The sequence below is a fragment of the Periplaneta americana genome, chromosome 14 (assembly GCF_040183065.1).
Source record: "Periplaneta americana isolate PAMFEO1 chromosome 14, P.americana_PAMFEO1_priV1, whole genome shotgun sequence".
NCBI classification, from domain to species: domain Eukaryota; kingdom Metazoa; phylum Arthropoda; class Insecta; order Blattodea; family Blattidae; genus Periplaneta; species Periplaneta americana.
This window is the reverse complement of record NC_091130.1, coordinates 2,374,101-2,390,970: the sequence shown is the minus strand read 5'-3', so window position 1 is coordinate 2,390,970 and position 16,870 is coordinate 2,374,101. Positions and strand designations below refer to the sequence as shown.

Genomic DNA, 16,870 nt, shown 5'->3' with positions numbered 1-16,870 from the left:
TAAATTTTAAGCACATAGCTCATAAAGGAATGTATATTTCCAATTGAGGAAATTTTATAAGCACTTATTTTCCAGTTTTTAATGACTATGGAATTTCAAGGACATAATTATCCGAGCCCTAGTCAAACTAAAGCAATGATGTCTTTCCCAGAAATAAACTTCAAATGGATAACGAGCTATCTGTATTGTCATCATAAAAGTTGACTTAAGAAATTTTCTGACTGTGTAAAGTGAATGTTAAATCTTCTACTTTTAACCAGATAGATTTCCAGACATTTCTCAAGCCACAGAAGAATACTGGCTACAGAAACATTTATTCATATAAGAAACAAACCTCGAATTTAGCTTATATATCATTACTATTATATACGTAAGATACACTGAACGATTCTGTAACACACATAAATGGAAACCAAATTTAACACCAAAATAAATTTCTGAGCCACCGAATTCTCTCAAGAATATTCACAACAAAAGCAAAAGCTTAAGTATCCTCAAATACATTATAAAGTCAAAAGGGAAAAATTGGGCAGACTCTGGCGAAACGTGAGAAAACAAGTCAGGTATCAAGAAGGGAACTGTTACCATGTTTTGACTGGACATAGGCCAAAGCTGTCTAGACAGACATCTGTACAGAATAAGACTTTTAGAAATAGGGATGATGTACATAACACACAGAAAAAAAAGGCTGCTAAAATGTGAGTCATTAGGAAAAATTCTAACAAACTTGAGTTCAAAGTGATATATATATCCTAGACCAATTTGCACTCTATATAGATTTAGTCACTTTCAGAAACATGTTACTTATGACTTGAAACAAGAGTTGCTTACAATAAAATGTGAAATAAATTTTCTGAACTTATACAGAGTGTAACTAAAAAGTATGTAAAAACTTTGAGGAAATATGTAATATGAACATAGGTCTGAAAACGCTTCATTTCCTTGTTAGAGCTCTTTTCCTACAACCTTGACAGACAGAGACAGGAAGTGTTCTTGAAGAATAATTTGCCTATTCTGTTAGAAAATGGCCTTTACTAATACGACAAAACATGTATTTCATGCAAGATGAAGCTTCTGTTCATTTCAGTGTCAGTGTCCATAGGTTTCTGACTCCTGGATTGGTAGAGGTGGACCAATTCTTTGGCCTCCATGCACCCCTGACCTAAATCATCTAGATTTTTTTATTTGTGGTAGCATTTAAAATTTCTTGTGCATGCAATCCTACTGCAAGATGTAGGAAGTCTTCATGCCCATATTATGGAAGGCTGTGAAACAATCCGAAATTCTGCAATACATCAGCACAACTGGGAGGCAGTATGATGGTGGGTTGATGAATGTACCTATGCTATTGGAGGAAATTTGAGCATTTATTACAAGACACTTGCAGATTTCTTTCGGTACGCTATCATAAATTCGTAACATACATATGGTTCTGGGTTCAGTGTTCTGGTATGAAGTGCAGCACACAAGAGGTATGACTGTTTTCCACATAAAAACAACTAGCTTGTGCATCACGCATTGTATGATTTGTTGTTGTTTTCTAATGCCAGGCATTTGACAATAAAGTCATTTGACCTCTTGCACTCCAATATTTTTCAAAGATATTGTCATGGTTAGCCACTGACACACAGATTTTGAGATGTTCTGAATCCATTTCTTGGTTTGAGTTGCACAATGGGCAGTCAGGGGACTGATATATTCCAATTCTATGCAGATGCTTGGCCAAACAGTCATGGCCTGTTGCCAATCTAAATGCAGCTACAGACAATTTGCATGGTAAATCGGGAATCAACTGTGGATTATGATGCAGAGAGTTCCATTTTTTCCCTTGCGATTGTGTTATCAAATTTTGTTTGTTGAAGTCTAAGTATGTAGATTTAATAAATCTTTTCACAGAGGAATACGTAGATTTAGTATGATTTGTATGATTTGTAAGAAAAGAGCTCCAACAAGGAAATGAAGCTTTTCTAGACCTTAAAGTCCACATAACATATTTTCATCCTCTAGATATGAGGAATGTTTCCCAAAAGTTTTGACGTACCTTTTAGTTACACCCTGTATAAGAAAAGTGAAACAGCAAGACAATCCCTGCTTCAGTCAGGATATTGAATAAAAGTACATTCTTCACTTATAGCATGCAGATATATTCAGTGGAACAGCGCAGTTCTGTTCTCTTGTAGCTAGTGTGAATTGAATAAGTATTCTATTAAATAAACAGTTTGTATATACAATAGTTCCGTGGATTGAAGAAAATTTGGATGAAAGTGATCAATTAGAAGCCAGTCAGATGGTCAATAAGCAGATTAGATGTCAAAATGATCTGCACACTGATAAAACAACGAAGCAACAGTTGTTCGAAGCTGCTGTTAACTGACATGCGGAATTCGTTTATCCTGATGAATTACGCATTTCAAGCAATGGCAGAATAACTGAAACAGGAGTGCAGTAAATCAGGACATACCGAATTCCATTACATGAACAGGTGAGCTTTCAAATAGGGAGGTAATTAATGTTGCTTTTAGGCACCATAAAAAGTTCTTTATCCTGCAGCCAATAGGAAAGGCTTCAGCCATGTGCATTTACATGTGGAGTCTTCTTGTATAGAATGAAGTCTAGAGTTGGGCAAATGACAGCACAGGTAGGGCGCTGTCACTACAGAAACGAACTGTCATCAGTCGAGAATTATGCAATTACCCGTGGCGTAGCGTCAATGTAAGCTAAGAAGCTCAGCTTCCCCAGTTAATAATAATTTCATAATAAACCTGCAGTCTATGGACACAATTATTTATTAATTTTAATAGAATTTATATTTACGCGTTAAATATTGTGATGCGGCAGCTCAGGATGATTTGTGATGCTGCAGTAAACAAGAAGCCTGCACACACCAGCTTCCAAGCAGACTGGTTTCTTCTGTGTAACCCACCCCGCAGATTCTCCATCCCTTTCTAGGTAAACTATCCTGGTTGCAAGTCTCGCAAGAAGCTAGCTTTGACATTGAAAATAAGTAGTTTCCGAGTTATCCCTTTTCGTCAGTTGTGTTCAGTTGAAGTGTTAGTGTGCATTGTGGCTGATATAATAAATAATGAGCGAAATAACAGTTCCTGACACTAATTTACTTGAATTTTTACGACAATTCTATTATCAAGACTGACTTAAGAACAAAAGTGTGATCTAAAAAACAAATGACCGACTCTCTTGCTGTCAATGAAGGACACAACCAAAAGACAGATGCATACTTACGTAATTATACTAATACTGTATCTATTGACCGTTAATATTGTGATTCCTTTAACTATGACAGGGAGTGAGCTAATGTTATACGTATACGTGTCTATTTGTTAGAGATATGTGTAAACCGTGAAATCATATTTTACTACGTACTGTATCATTTGAGGTCATGCCTTATTGGTGTTACTTACGAGGTTCCAACCAATCTTCGACTTTGACTTGACATTGACTACTATTTATTTTAAGACTATATTTTTGCAATACATTTTCTCATATTGCATGAAAGACAACTTGAATTAGCTTCCCCTGCTCAAAATTTCTTGCTACGCCACTGGCAATTACCAGAATTAAGTCCCTGCAAAAATACCTAACATAAAATAAATAAATAAATAAATAAAATGAATGACGGAGAAATTATGTCATGTCAGAGCATGCAAGGCAAGTACTCAAGTAAGGGGTCGCAGCAAGGCAACACAAGTTATGGTAAGGTGTGTTTTCTGCCAGAAAAGTGGTCAGCAGTTTACCACGCAATGGCTCGATGGTTCAAAGCAAAGTTTGGACATGCTGCCATTTGTTTAATATAGAGCAGCATACACAGTCAATACCTTGGAGGGAGCGCACCATTTAATAATCATTTATGCAAACAGTTCAAACAAATTTTTTCCAAGGACTGATACAACAGAAACAATTTAAGAATATAAAAACTGGAATCTTTGGTCATTTTTCCAATGAATAAAAAAGCAATAGCATTTGCAATTACATTAATATAAGTCTGGTGTACATTGCACTTATTACATTTTTACAGAAGCATCTTACAAATTTTACTTCAAAGTATCATTTGAAACTCATAGTTTCTAGAGAATACAGGAAGCCATGTACAGACTCAGAGACAAAATTTGGGTCACCTGAATTTTCCAAGTTCCAGTTATAACATATTGTATACGGGCTATTCCATCTCAAATCGACCGAAATATAGAGAAAATTGACCTTGCAATTTTTAAATACAATGAGACTTTTTCTGTCCGTAGACAACTGTGATATAATGCTTTGTGCTAAGTTTGAGGCATCAGAACTTCATTGTGTTTAAATTAATAATATTTAAATTTATCGTATTTTCATAAAATTAGCAACTTTAAACTGTTGTAGCTCCGAACCCCTTTCACCAAATGATCAAAATCATGGTTTATTTTGATGCTGAGAAGTTAAAGTTTATATTGACATGTCAAATGACTTTATTGTCAAACGCCTGGCATTAGAAAACAACAACAACATATTGATATGTAAACAGTTTTTCTTACTTTTTATGGAAATGGAGAAATTTAGATTTTTCTTTATTAAGATGCCTTTGGCCATGAAAAAATATTCTTAAAATATATGGTTAGATTCCGCATTGAAAGTACAAATAAACACATATTTTTTACTGGTGCATGAAAGTATTGAAAATGTCAAATACAGAAAATAAATAGTACGCGCGTGAAGTAACCAGCTGACTGTAGGTAGTCGAGACAAGCAAGGCCAGGAGACAAACACGTGATGTGTCGTCTAGCAGTCATGGCTGGGCTAGCTTTATCACAAGTTTTCATAAACACAGAAGTAAAATGACGCCCAAGGCTTGCTTATCTTCAGCTCTCGGCCAGTGCTTGCGGTCTTGGTGCGATACTGCGCCGTTCAAGTCCAGGCATGTGAAAATAATCTATTTAATACCCTCGAAACTTATTGTCATACCACTAAGCAAACAATGCTGAATCCCTCTTAATAATGCAAGGTTTTTTCTCAATATTTTTTTACATTTTTACAAATGAGCAAAAAGCCTAAAAGCAAGTAAAATCAGATATGTGTCTCTCTGTGTACAATAAAAAATAAGGGTTACTTCTTAACATAACCTACCAAATGTCAGCTTCAAAATAAGCTCTCGTTCAATGTTCTGCAGTAAATGGTTCCAGAGTTCTGAGCACTGAAAGAGGCTTGTTTTTATAAAATACGCTAAATTTGTCGCTCAATATTGCGAAAACCGTTTGACTTTCGATAGTATATTTTTGAAAATGCACTCTCGTCAGCACCTTGTATAAGTAGGGAAAAAATTAGAGTATAAAAAAATGCGAGGTTTTTTACTGATCGATTTCATATGGAACAGCCCATATGCTCGATACTGAGTATGTGCAATATGTTATAACTGGAACTTGGAAAATTCAGACGGCCCAAACTTTGTTTCTGGGTCTGTACACACAATGTGACTGCAAGTTACATCTACTAGCGGATCAGCTGTTAGAAAGAAGTTCATAAAAGCCAGTGCAAACAACAGGCTATGTTTTAGAAAAGCCTTAGCTTATTACCAACAACAAATGGTAATTTTCTATTGTTTAAGAGCAGTGAAAATTGAATGGAATTCGTATGCTATATATTTGACAATATTTACATTAAAATCCATATGATCTGACATAGAGATATTCTTCTTGTTTTCTCTCAGTATTTTCAAAGAATTCTATTACAGTACAGTGACAGCATCGACTGCTGCGGTAGTATTGAGTAACAAGATGGCACACTGCCAACTGCTGTTCAACTTATTATTGAATAATATGATCTTTAAACAAACTCTTGTTAAGTCGGTTCAGGAGAAACAGGACAGATTCTGTTATACCTCCACAACCTATTATTGCATACTGAATACAGCTACTGGATTATACATTTTTCTTAACATTATACAGGGCATATCAAAAGTCCGGTAACACTTTCTATATTTTATTACACAAAAACTACTAATGATAGCACTTTCAAACACACGTCAGTTTAAAGTAAAACTATCGAAGTTCGTTTTACACCTTACAGAGATTCAATGTGTGAACCACGAGTGACTCGGCAGATGTCCAAATGATAATCAAACTCTTTCCATACCCTTTTCAACATATCCTCTGTGACCGTGGCGGCAGCTTCTCGAATTCTGGTTTTTAGTTCCTCTAAATCACGTGGCAAAGGCGGTACAAACACACAGTCCTTTAGTTACCCCCATAGAAAAAAGTCACATGCAGTCATATCGGGTGACCTTCGTGGCCATGTCATGAAACATCTGTCCCTTACTCCAGCACGTCCTATCTAGCGATCAGACATCTCCGTATTCAGGTAAGCACGAACTGCATTGTGGAAATGTGGCGGAGCCCCATCTTGCTGAAAGATGAAATCGTCATCGAGATCTTGTCTAAGTTGAGGCACCAACCATTGCTCCAACATGTCCAGTCACAGTAGCCTCAATGAAGAAGAAAGGTCCGTACAGTTTTCATTGTGACAACGTGCAGAAAACATTCACCTTTGGTGAATCACGCTCATGTTCAATGATTCTGTGAGGTTTCTGTGTACCCCAAACATGACAGTTGTGCTTGTTAATTTTCCCACTCATATGGAATGTCACTTCGTCGCTGAAAATTAAGCGGCTGAATAACTTCGAGAGTTTGACTTTAAACTGACGGGTGTTTGAAAGTGCTATCATTAGTAGTTTTTATGTAATAAAATATTTGAAGTGTTACCGGACTTTTGATATGCCCTGTACAGATAACTAATAAATCTTTTACATCAGTGTTCCTCAACGTATAAGATGATGATGATGCTCCTCATTACTTTAGTGCAGCCTCCTGGTCTAAGATGAGGTATACAGAACAAAGTACCAGTAATGTGAAATTTGGTTTATTTTAGGACCACCTACTTTGAAGCTAGACGACAGTCCAGTATTAGAGACAGTTGAGGTGTGTTTATGTTACAGAGCCTGACAGCTGTTCTAATTGATTCCAATAATAAACGAAAAGCAGATAAATTAATTCTCCTTTCTTCTTCCATTCTGCTGTAACAAAAATATGTTGCCTGAGTGGAACGCAAACTTCGTAGATAATATCAATTTAAAAACAAATTAATTTAATTATGTTTTGATCAAACACAAAATGTTCGAATGTTTAAACTGTCATAGAGCAACTTTTAAAAATTATCATCATTTTGTACACACCCTTCCATTACCTGCTCTTTGACACCCCAGAGGTCCACATAACCCCCCATTTCAGAATCACAGTGTTGAATTATAAATTAAAATAATACTTGAAAGAATTTCCTTCCTTTCACTGCCAGCATTATCTTCACAAGATAAAAGTCACTAATACTTAAATGTTTGTGGAACAGAAAAATGATACCACCACTTGCAAGTAGTAATAACTAGACCTAGAAGCTAAGAATGTCACAGAGAGTGGATGTGGTACAAAAGACTCCGAGATCTAACCGTAGGTTAATGAGACATACGGACTGTAGACCATGTGCAGACGTGTATTAAGAATTTTTACAGCAATAATGGTCTTAATCAGTGGTTGGTACTTCTTGATTCACGAATCAACCTCTTAATACACAAGCAGGGCAGAGGAACGAGACATGATCTCCCTCCCCTTAGCCATCACTTGTTCATTCTAAGTTAAGTAGCTTGGGCTTCCTCCCCCTCTTACCTTCCCCTTTGCTGTGTATTGCGGGCTGTATTTTATATGATGTAATCTTTGCCAACCACTATTCTTAGTCGTAAATTACATGTTTTTTTTTACTTGGTTATTTAACGACGCTGTATCAACTACAAGGTTATTTAGCGTCTATGGAATTGGTGATAACGAGATGATATTTGGCGAGATGAGGCCGAGGATTCGCCATTGATTACCTGATATTTGCCTTACGGTTGGGGAAAACCTCGGAAAAAACCCAACCAGGTAATCAGCCCAAGTGGGAATCGAACTTGCACCCGAGCGCAACTCCTGATCGGAAGGCAAGCAACTTAGCCAACTGAGCTACACCGGTGGCTAAATTACACATCTCTGCACGTTTTACAAGATTCAGTCCATGTGACTCATTTACATACAATATTATGTGTACTTAAAAATATTGTATTCATTGTATGCTTTGTACTGCACTATTTTATTACTACCATTAGTATTATTATTATTACTATTCTTATTATTATTATTATTACTATTATTATTATTATTATTATTATTATTATTATTATTATTATTATTATTATCATCATCATCAATAATTGTCTTATTTTTTATACTTTGAATGTCTCATTTATTTTGACCTGCTGTTCACATTTTATTATGCTTTCTCCTTTCTTTCTGTATGTTATATATTATGTCTGATTTCTACTTACTTGTTGTTTACATTTTACTAGTATTATCTCATTCAGTTTTGTGTGTAAAATTGTAGTGTACTTTGTAAATTTGTAGTGTTTTTTGTAACGCAGTTTTACTCCTGGTTGAGTGTTAGAGAAGGCCATATGGCCTTAACTCTGCCAGGTTAAATAAATTATTATTATTATTATCAATAATTGTCTTATTTTTTATACTTTGTATGTCTCATTTATTTTGACCTGCTGTTCACATTTTATTATGCTTTCTCCTTTCTTTCTGTATGTTATATATTATGTCTGATTTCTACTTACTTGTTGTTTACATTTTACTATATAGTATTATCTTATTCAGTTTTGTGTGTAAAATTGTAGTGTACTTTGTAAATTTGTAGTGTTTTTGTAACGCAGTTTTACTCCTGGTTGAGTGTTAGAGAAGGCCGTATGGCCTTAACTCTGCCAGGTTAAATAAATTATTATTATTATTATTATTATTATTATTATTATTATTATTATTATACAATTAGAATATGCAGACTTGTGAATCAGGCCTAGAAAACTCTCCCAACATATCATATCCACTCTAGTATACTAGACGGCACTCTTAGCTTTTAGTGTTGACAAATCCGATATCTAGCAATGACATACAAATATGCCGGAAGCTCTTGCAGAACACAATTAAAATTCTGATTTGTATTAGTTACAAGTTCAGTCACTTGTAAATTATTACCCCTTCCTTTTGTGAAATGGGACTCCGTAATCAGTAGTGCCATTTGACGGCAATGTGTATTAGACTTCAGTTTAATTCAAACATCATGTATATACATTTATATGTACAGTCCATGCCTCTGCAAGTTGAGCCCTTCAGCCAACACCGCCCTCGCCCCATGCACCATGCCACTCACGCATGCAGAAGACCAGTGTGGCACGTACAGCCACGCACGGCAATGACAGGGCACAGGAAGTTCAAGAGGCTAGAGCAGCTGAGACACTTCCTGCTGGCATCAATCACAATGAACAACGATGCCACGACAGTCACGCTGAAGCACTTCACTTTTAACACTCGATCAGACAGAGCTGAAGATTTTTTTTCCTTTGGCTAATGGCGAGTACTTGAAGGTCTCTTCTTATATTTCAACACAGGTAAACAGCAGAAATGTTTGGAAGCATACAACGCAATATCACAATTGGAGATTTGTCCCCTATGCATTTATGGAAATAAACCCTCCAAGTACCTTGATGAAACAGCAAAATGCAAAGGACGATTATATGAGATGGTTCATTTTCCACAGCTTCGCTAACTGCCTGTATGATGTATTACATATGCTAAATACAGAAAATCTGAGCCTTACCTGTAACTGTGGTACCATTGTGGCTGAATTGGGTAGTGAGAATACAACAGTATGGTGAGGAGGAGGGCGAATCCCTTCTATCACAAGCTCCTTAGTAACCAATGACTGACGGAGAAGAGGTAAGCTTTTCTGGAACAAAAGTCATTTATAACATAAAAGCTACTGATCCAACAATCATGCAGCAAGACAAGCTTCATTTCTACATCTAACAGTAAACAATGTTCCGAATTTACACACTGTATATATTCTCAACATCAGTATTTTAACAAACTTAAATTTTACAAAAGTTCTCAAACTATCCATGAAAACCTGTAAATGAAGATTATTTCATTCATAAAAACTATTATTAGAGATATCTACAATATTTTCTCGAATACCTGCGCAGTATGAGTGTGTGGCTTATTCGAAATGATGTTGGCAACATTGCCTGATTTTCCTCCCCCAAAACTCACAAGGTGGTAGTGAATCCCATTATCTTCCTGTGCAGATATTTCAATTGTTAACACTGTTAACAGTGTTTGAATTTGCAGTACAAGTGTTAGAAACAAGTTCAAGTGTATAATGTGCATCTTATAATTTTATTTCTGAAAATGAGCGCCACTAAAGGTACGAGATTGCGATCCTTCACTTATGATCTATTTTATATTTAATGAGCAACATGTATTGCAGACGTGTTCCATTTTCACATACCAATTCCAATTTTGTGACAAGTGCATTGTGCGTTTTAGTCCATAGGCGATGCAAATTGTTTTTTGATGTGAGTATTTAACAAGACACAAAATTGATAAAAGAGTTCTATTCAGTCAATACTTAACATAAAAACACAATAAAACATGTTATAACAACATTTAAACAGGTTTAACGTGTTATAACATGTTTTATTGTGTTTTTATGTCAAGTATTGACTGAATAGAACTCTTTTATCAATTAACATTGCACTTAACGGAACCAATATGCCTTTAAAATTAAGACACAAGAGGTAAAACAAATCATGGCCTGCTTCAGAAGTTACATTAATTCTGCACAATGTCTCCTTATTTTCATGTCCATTTTTGTAAGCATACCTTAAGAAAGCCGATAAGGCAAGGCTGTGGGGAAGCGTTGAGCAGCCTCTCCAAGCGGTCGCAGAACTCCTCCGGCTCCACCTTCATATCAATCAGCTCTTGAATTAGTGTGCGAACATTCCTCTCCACAGACTTCGGTTCCCGACTGGACAATTCCAGGAGATTTGCGAGGAATTTCCGACATTTCTCTTTGGTAGTGTCCACCGTATGCCGCTATGAACAAGCAAAAGAATGCAATTAAATACGAGGACACGGTGAGCCAAGGTTTCTGAAGCTCCTTGCACACGATCAATTCAAAGCTTCACAAGACTTTCAAGGAATTGACCAACAGGATTCGAAAATATTGAGAATGTATTGATTTGGTATGCAGTAATAGCACAGTCTACTATATACAGTCGCGAAGCTCAATATGTAGTAAAAATGCAAACATGGGTAGTTGCCCACCACTAGGATCGCTACTATCGCCTCATCATAGCAGATCTCTCTCCTAGCAGACGACAAAATATGTTACACTTTCGTTGTGTTCTTTTGGAAAAATTAACACCTTCCTTCCATTATTGAAATATTAAATGCATAAAGTTAATTTATTATTTTAATGAAGTATATTAAATTCCACCATAAACTCGAAGATACCCGCAAGAAATAAGTTAATATAATTTTTGTTTGTGCAAAACGAACTGAAATTTACTATAATCGCTTCACTCATTCAGGATTATAGCGATAATTAACTATGAAACCAATAAATATTAATTTGCATTTCCCTTTACAACAATAATAATGGAAATATGAATTAATGGAGTAACTTACGTGTACCGGTACTTGTAGTGTAGGCTTACGTAGTTAACAAAGTGGGATGAGGTTAAGCAATAATAATCCCACCAGAATTGAAAATAAAATGTGATCAATAAACTTCATTAAAACAAACTTAATTTTTCTACGTCTCTAGTAACATCTTATTATTCCAATTATTGTATTTTAGCCATTAACATTTTCATTACAACCAATAACGAACATTTCACAAGCATCAATGTGAAATACGCAACGAGCTAGCACTCGATGGAAATACAACACAGTCCAAAGTCGACCATGGACAGTCTATTGTTTCTAGTTGCTAACCGCTTGGATCGCTTTATCACGAGATTTGCAAAAAATCACCTGAAGCTTCGCGACTGTATATAGTAGACAAATTTAAAAGGTACGCAAAACGCGTCCTTGCAAGGTGTTCGGGGCTGCAAGAAACTAAATATGTGAGCTCCAAGCCTGTTGGCCACTAGTCTCACTCTGGGTTACACTGCTCCACTGAAGAAGCTCTAGAAAATTTTGAAGGGGAAAACCGAAAATGGACGTAACCTCTTAGGTACCACATACGCGAGGGGGACGGAAATGTGATCAAAGTGATTACGGGACGGGACGAGGAGGAGATGGCTGGTGTAATCTGCACATTGAAATGAACTGTGTCATTTCGCAGTGCAGGAGGAGTCGAGAAGACTCTGTCGTCTGTTGTTCGATGACAAGGCAGGTGAAGACCGCCAGGAGAGACGCCGTGAATTCTGAATCTGCAATTGGAAGGTTCCCTGTCCTTCCGCATTGCAACTACATGAGTGACGTTGCACATGTATTTCATAATTTTATAGACTCTGAACTAGGGCATTAAGTCGTTTAGAAAAAAGGGGAACTTATGGGGAAGGGCATATAGGTCCGTGGCCCATTTCTCTTAGGGCTCATCCAGACATTTGTCTTAACGCCTTAGGAAAACTACGGAAATACCTTAGGCAGGATGAGTTGTCTCAATATAAGAGACTAGCCAATTTGGCTTTTAGGTAATAGGTCGATTGATTATGAATTTAGGATAGATGTACTTATTAATTGATTTAGAGTAATTAAGGGGTTCATGCGGATATGAGTGCAGGTCCGTGGCCCATTTCTTTTAGGGTTCATCCCGATATTTGTCTTAGCGCCTTAGGAAAACCAAGGAAAAACCTTACGACTAAGGTTGCCAGATTCTCGATTTTTGTAAGATTTCCCGAAATTTAGAGAATTTATGTTATTTCCTGCTTCCCGATTTAAGATATCAATTTCCCGCTTTTCTCTCTTCCAGTTGAAGAACTCTGTAAAAGTTAAATTTCAACAGTTTTAATTTTGCACATTTGATAACATCATACAATCAATCGATTATAACACTGTAAGTCAATTCTTTGGATTCAGCAATGCAATCTATACTTTCACAAGCCATAAGATAAATTTGAAAATATGAAACTCAGCATTAAGTTTCTTAAAAAATTAGTTCCCCCTCCCTGACCAAGTTAGCAGGACATTATTAATCTTATGCAGTGGTTCTGAAACTTTTTGAAGACATGACTCATTTTTGGGAGAGAGGTTTGTTTGTGCCTCCCCAGCATCGTACTGATACGTAATCCCTGTAAAATCTAAAACAACGATAATTTTACTGAAAACCAATGGATACCACCCAACTTCTAACGTAATGGTACCTGCAGTACGAGAAATCGGAATATGTAAACCTATTTTCCTTATTCTCTTTGGCTTCTTAGAGTGGTCTTCCTTACTGATACGTTTTTCAAACATTTTAGGAAACACTTTGAATAGCTTGCAAGGCCAAGATGTTAACATAACAACAGCCTAGGGTAAAATCGACGGATTTATAAGGAAACTTGATATCTGGTCGACATCATTTGAAAGAAAGAAATCTGATTCATTGCAGTGTATTAAAGAACTCTATAGAAAATTGAGCTAAGTACTGTATGATACGACAAATACTGAGTTTGTTTTTAAAGACATGCAATTACATTTGCACAATTTTAAACAACATTTCTCTAAGTATCTTCGTAAATAAACTCAAAACAATTACGACAGTCAAAGATGGATACTGAATCCGTATTTAGGCAGTGATTGTGAACTGGATGAAATTGCAAATGAAAATATTAAGGAAAAACTCATCGAGATAATATGTTGAAATTAAACTTTTTTCACAGAGTGTAGACCAGTTTTGGATCAAAAGAATGCAAGAATACCTCGAGCTTGCGAAACAAGATTTCTTAAATGTTAATAGCATTTGCAAACTCGTATTTACGCAAAATAAAGTTTACAGTCTATGACTGCCATCAAAACAAAAGTGAGAAATGTCTTTGAAATTGAAAATGATATCGGTGTGTGTATCGAATAGAGTTCAGACTTGAGAAACTACTGTCCGAAAAACAGGCACATTTATAACATTAATTATTTTTTATTGTATTACTGGAACATTTTTATATTCGATGTTGTTTACGTTTGTTTTTAAATCTATACTAATAATAAATCTGTAGCCAAAATTTTTCTGGTAATTTTCGATTTTCCAATAATAATTGGTGTTAATATGTATAATTAACCACCCTGAACCGAAAATCGCTTTTTCGAAATTTTTGTTTGTATGTCTGTCTGTCTGTCTGTATGTTTGTTATCTTTTCACGCGATAATGGATGAACGGATTTCGATGAAAATTGGAATATAAATTAAGTTCGTTGTAACTTAGATTTTAGGCTATATGGCATTCAAAATACATTATTTAAAAGGGGGGTTATAAGGGGGTCTGAATTAAATAAATCGAAATATCTCGCTTATTATTGACTTTTGTGAAAAATGTTACATAACAAAAGTTTCTTTAAAAATCATTTCCGATAAGTTTTATTCTTTGCAAAATTTCGATAGGTCTGATATTTAATGAGATAAATGAGTTTCAAAATTAAAATAACTGCCATCTAAGGCGGTGTAATGAAATAAAAAATAAATGACTTCGTCTATAAGGGGCCTTGGACAACAACAATCGAAAGCTATGAAACATAGCCTACAGAGAATGTTTGTGTTTGTACGAAGTAATATCGGAAGCTAAATTAACCGATTTGTATAATTAATTATTATTTCACCATTGGAAAGTGCAGTTTCTCTAGATGGACATAATGCTATAATGTTATTACAGTAACTTCTGAGTGAATTGAGGACAGGTAAGATTAAAATAGCTTCTTATGCACAGAAAACTTGATAGGCTATTCTGAATATTCGTTTCCTGTATTTCTTAAAATAATGTTTATTTACACATTAAATCTAAATGATGTCAATCTTCATTAAACTATGGTTGCACGTAATAAAAATTAAGAAACAACGTTTCAAAGTTATGTTTTATTTAATAAATTAAGAAACATGTTAAAGGAATTGTCATTGCACCAAATGAGTGTCTCTGGACCAAAATGATCGCAATTTAATTATTTAAATACAATATAAATTAAGTAACATATTAAATGATTTATCCTTCTATCAAACACGAATGTTCCCTGGATCAAATGTCCTATTTTAATTATGTAATTACTTTATATTTATTTCTAACGGGTGCAGCAGAGCGCTCGGGTATGGCTAGTAAAATATAAATGTAGAGTATTATAATAAAACATTTTTTGTTTTATTTTGTAAATCACCTGGCAACCCCCTCAGTTCTTTACACGATCCCCCAGAGGGTTGCGAATCACACTTTGGTAACCACTGGAATAACCTTATTTAGTTTAATAAAAAGTGCGATAAATTTGAAATGTCTAAAAATACCAATTTCCAGAACTTTTGTTACAAAAATAGCAAATTTTCCTAATTTTTTTACTAAAAATCACCTAACTAAAATCACGTACCCAAAATCCAACTACAAGACAACAACTTTCAATTTAGTTAACATTGCAATCGGACCCTTACCTGCACGCCTGCATTCTGCGTCACCAGGGCTGGGGGCTGCGTGGGCTGGATCACAGCAGCAGCTGCGGTGGTCGTCGCCACAGTGACCGTACCGTGCTGCAACACAAGACATTGCTTACATAATACCGGACACCTGCACTTCCTCATCATGGCGAGGTCAGTGAATCAATCAGCAGCTGACAGAGAGCAGTGGAGCTCTCATCACCTGGGTAGATTAAAAAATTTCACGGGTTGAGACAAGAGGGATGTAAAGCTTACAACATTTTACCAATTTATTTTATTTAGCTAGTAAGCACAGTGAGTACAAATTCAAAAGTATACAACAAAAAATGTTTCTAGCCACTATCATAAGAGCCAGGCTCATGCATGATGTGGCCTTACTAAATACACTAATTTAATTCAGACAACTAACACACAAGAGAAAAAAAGAAAGAGAAAAAGAAACACATTCAATATAAATTGACAATCAGACAGAAATCAACGACATTCAATAAAAACATGAATATAGTCGACAGAAATAAAAGGTAAAAAATATACAATTTGTTAATATTATGCATCATGAATAATTTTATAAATTTCTTTTTTAAAAGTTTCATCATGAATAATTTTATAAACTTCTTTTTTAAAAGATTCATCATGAATAATTTTATAAATTTATTTTATAAAAGGTTCATCATGAATAATTTTATAAACTTCTTTTTTAAAAGATTCATCATGAATAATTTTATAAATTTATTTTTTAAAAGGTTCATCATGAATAATTTTATAAATTTCTTTTTTGAAAGGTTCATCATGAATAATTTTATAAATTTCTTTTTTTGAAAGGTTCATCATGAATAATTTCATAAATTTCTTTTTTAAAAGGTTCATCAGGAATAATTTCATAAGTTTCTTTTTTAAAAGGTTCATCATGAATAATTTTATAAATTTCTTTTTTAAAAGGTTCATCATGAATAATTTTATAAATTTATTTTTTAAAAGGTTCATTATGAATAATTTTACAAATTTCTTTTTTAAAAGGTTCATCATGAATAATTTTATAAATTTCTTTTTTAAAAGGTTCATCATGAATAATTTTATAAATTTCTTTTTTAAAAGGTTCATCATGAATAATTTTATAAGTTTCTTTTCTAAAAGGTTCATCATGAATAATTTTATAAATTTCTTTTTTAAAAGGTTCATCATGAATAATTTTATAAATTTTTTTTAAAAGGTTCATCATGAATAATTTTATGAATTTCTTTTTTAAAAGGTTCATCATGAATAATTTCATAAATTTCTTTTTTAAAAGGTTCATCATGAATAATTTTATAAATTTATTTTTTAAAAGATTCGTCGTGAATAATTTTATAAATTCC

The 16,870-nt window shown here is 34.6% G+C and overlaps 1 protein-coding gene across 3 annotated transcripts in view; it reads right to left on the bottom strand.

Moving 5' to 3' along the window:
- Positions 1–16,870, bottom strand: part of LOC138713080 (transcription initiation factor TFIID subunit 4-like) — an 87,250-nt gene that overhangs the window by 43,258 nt on the left and 27,122 nt on the right. For all 3 annotated transcript variants that reach the window (XM_069844830.1, XM_069844828.1, XM_069844829.1), the window contains exons 3-5: positions 15,513–15,608; positions 10,785–10,997; positions 9,721–9,849 (exon numbers count right to left, since the gene is read on the bottom strand). In XM_069844830.1, the coding sequence (XP_069700931.1) occupies positions 9,721–9,849; positions 10,785–10,997; positions 15,513–15,608 (438 nt within the window). The remainder of the gene's footprint in view (positions 1–9,720; positions 9,850–10,784; positions 10,998–15,512; positions 15,609–16,870) is intronic.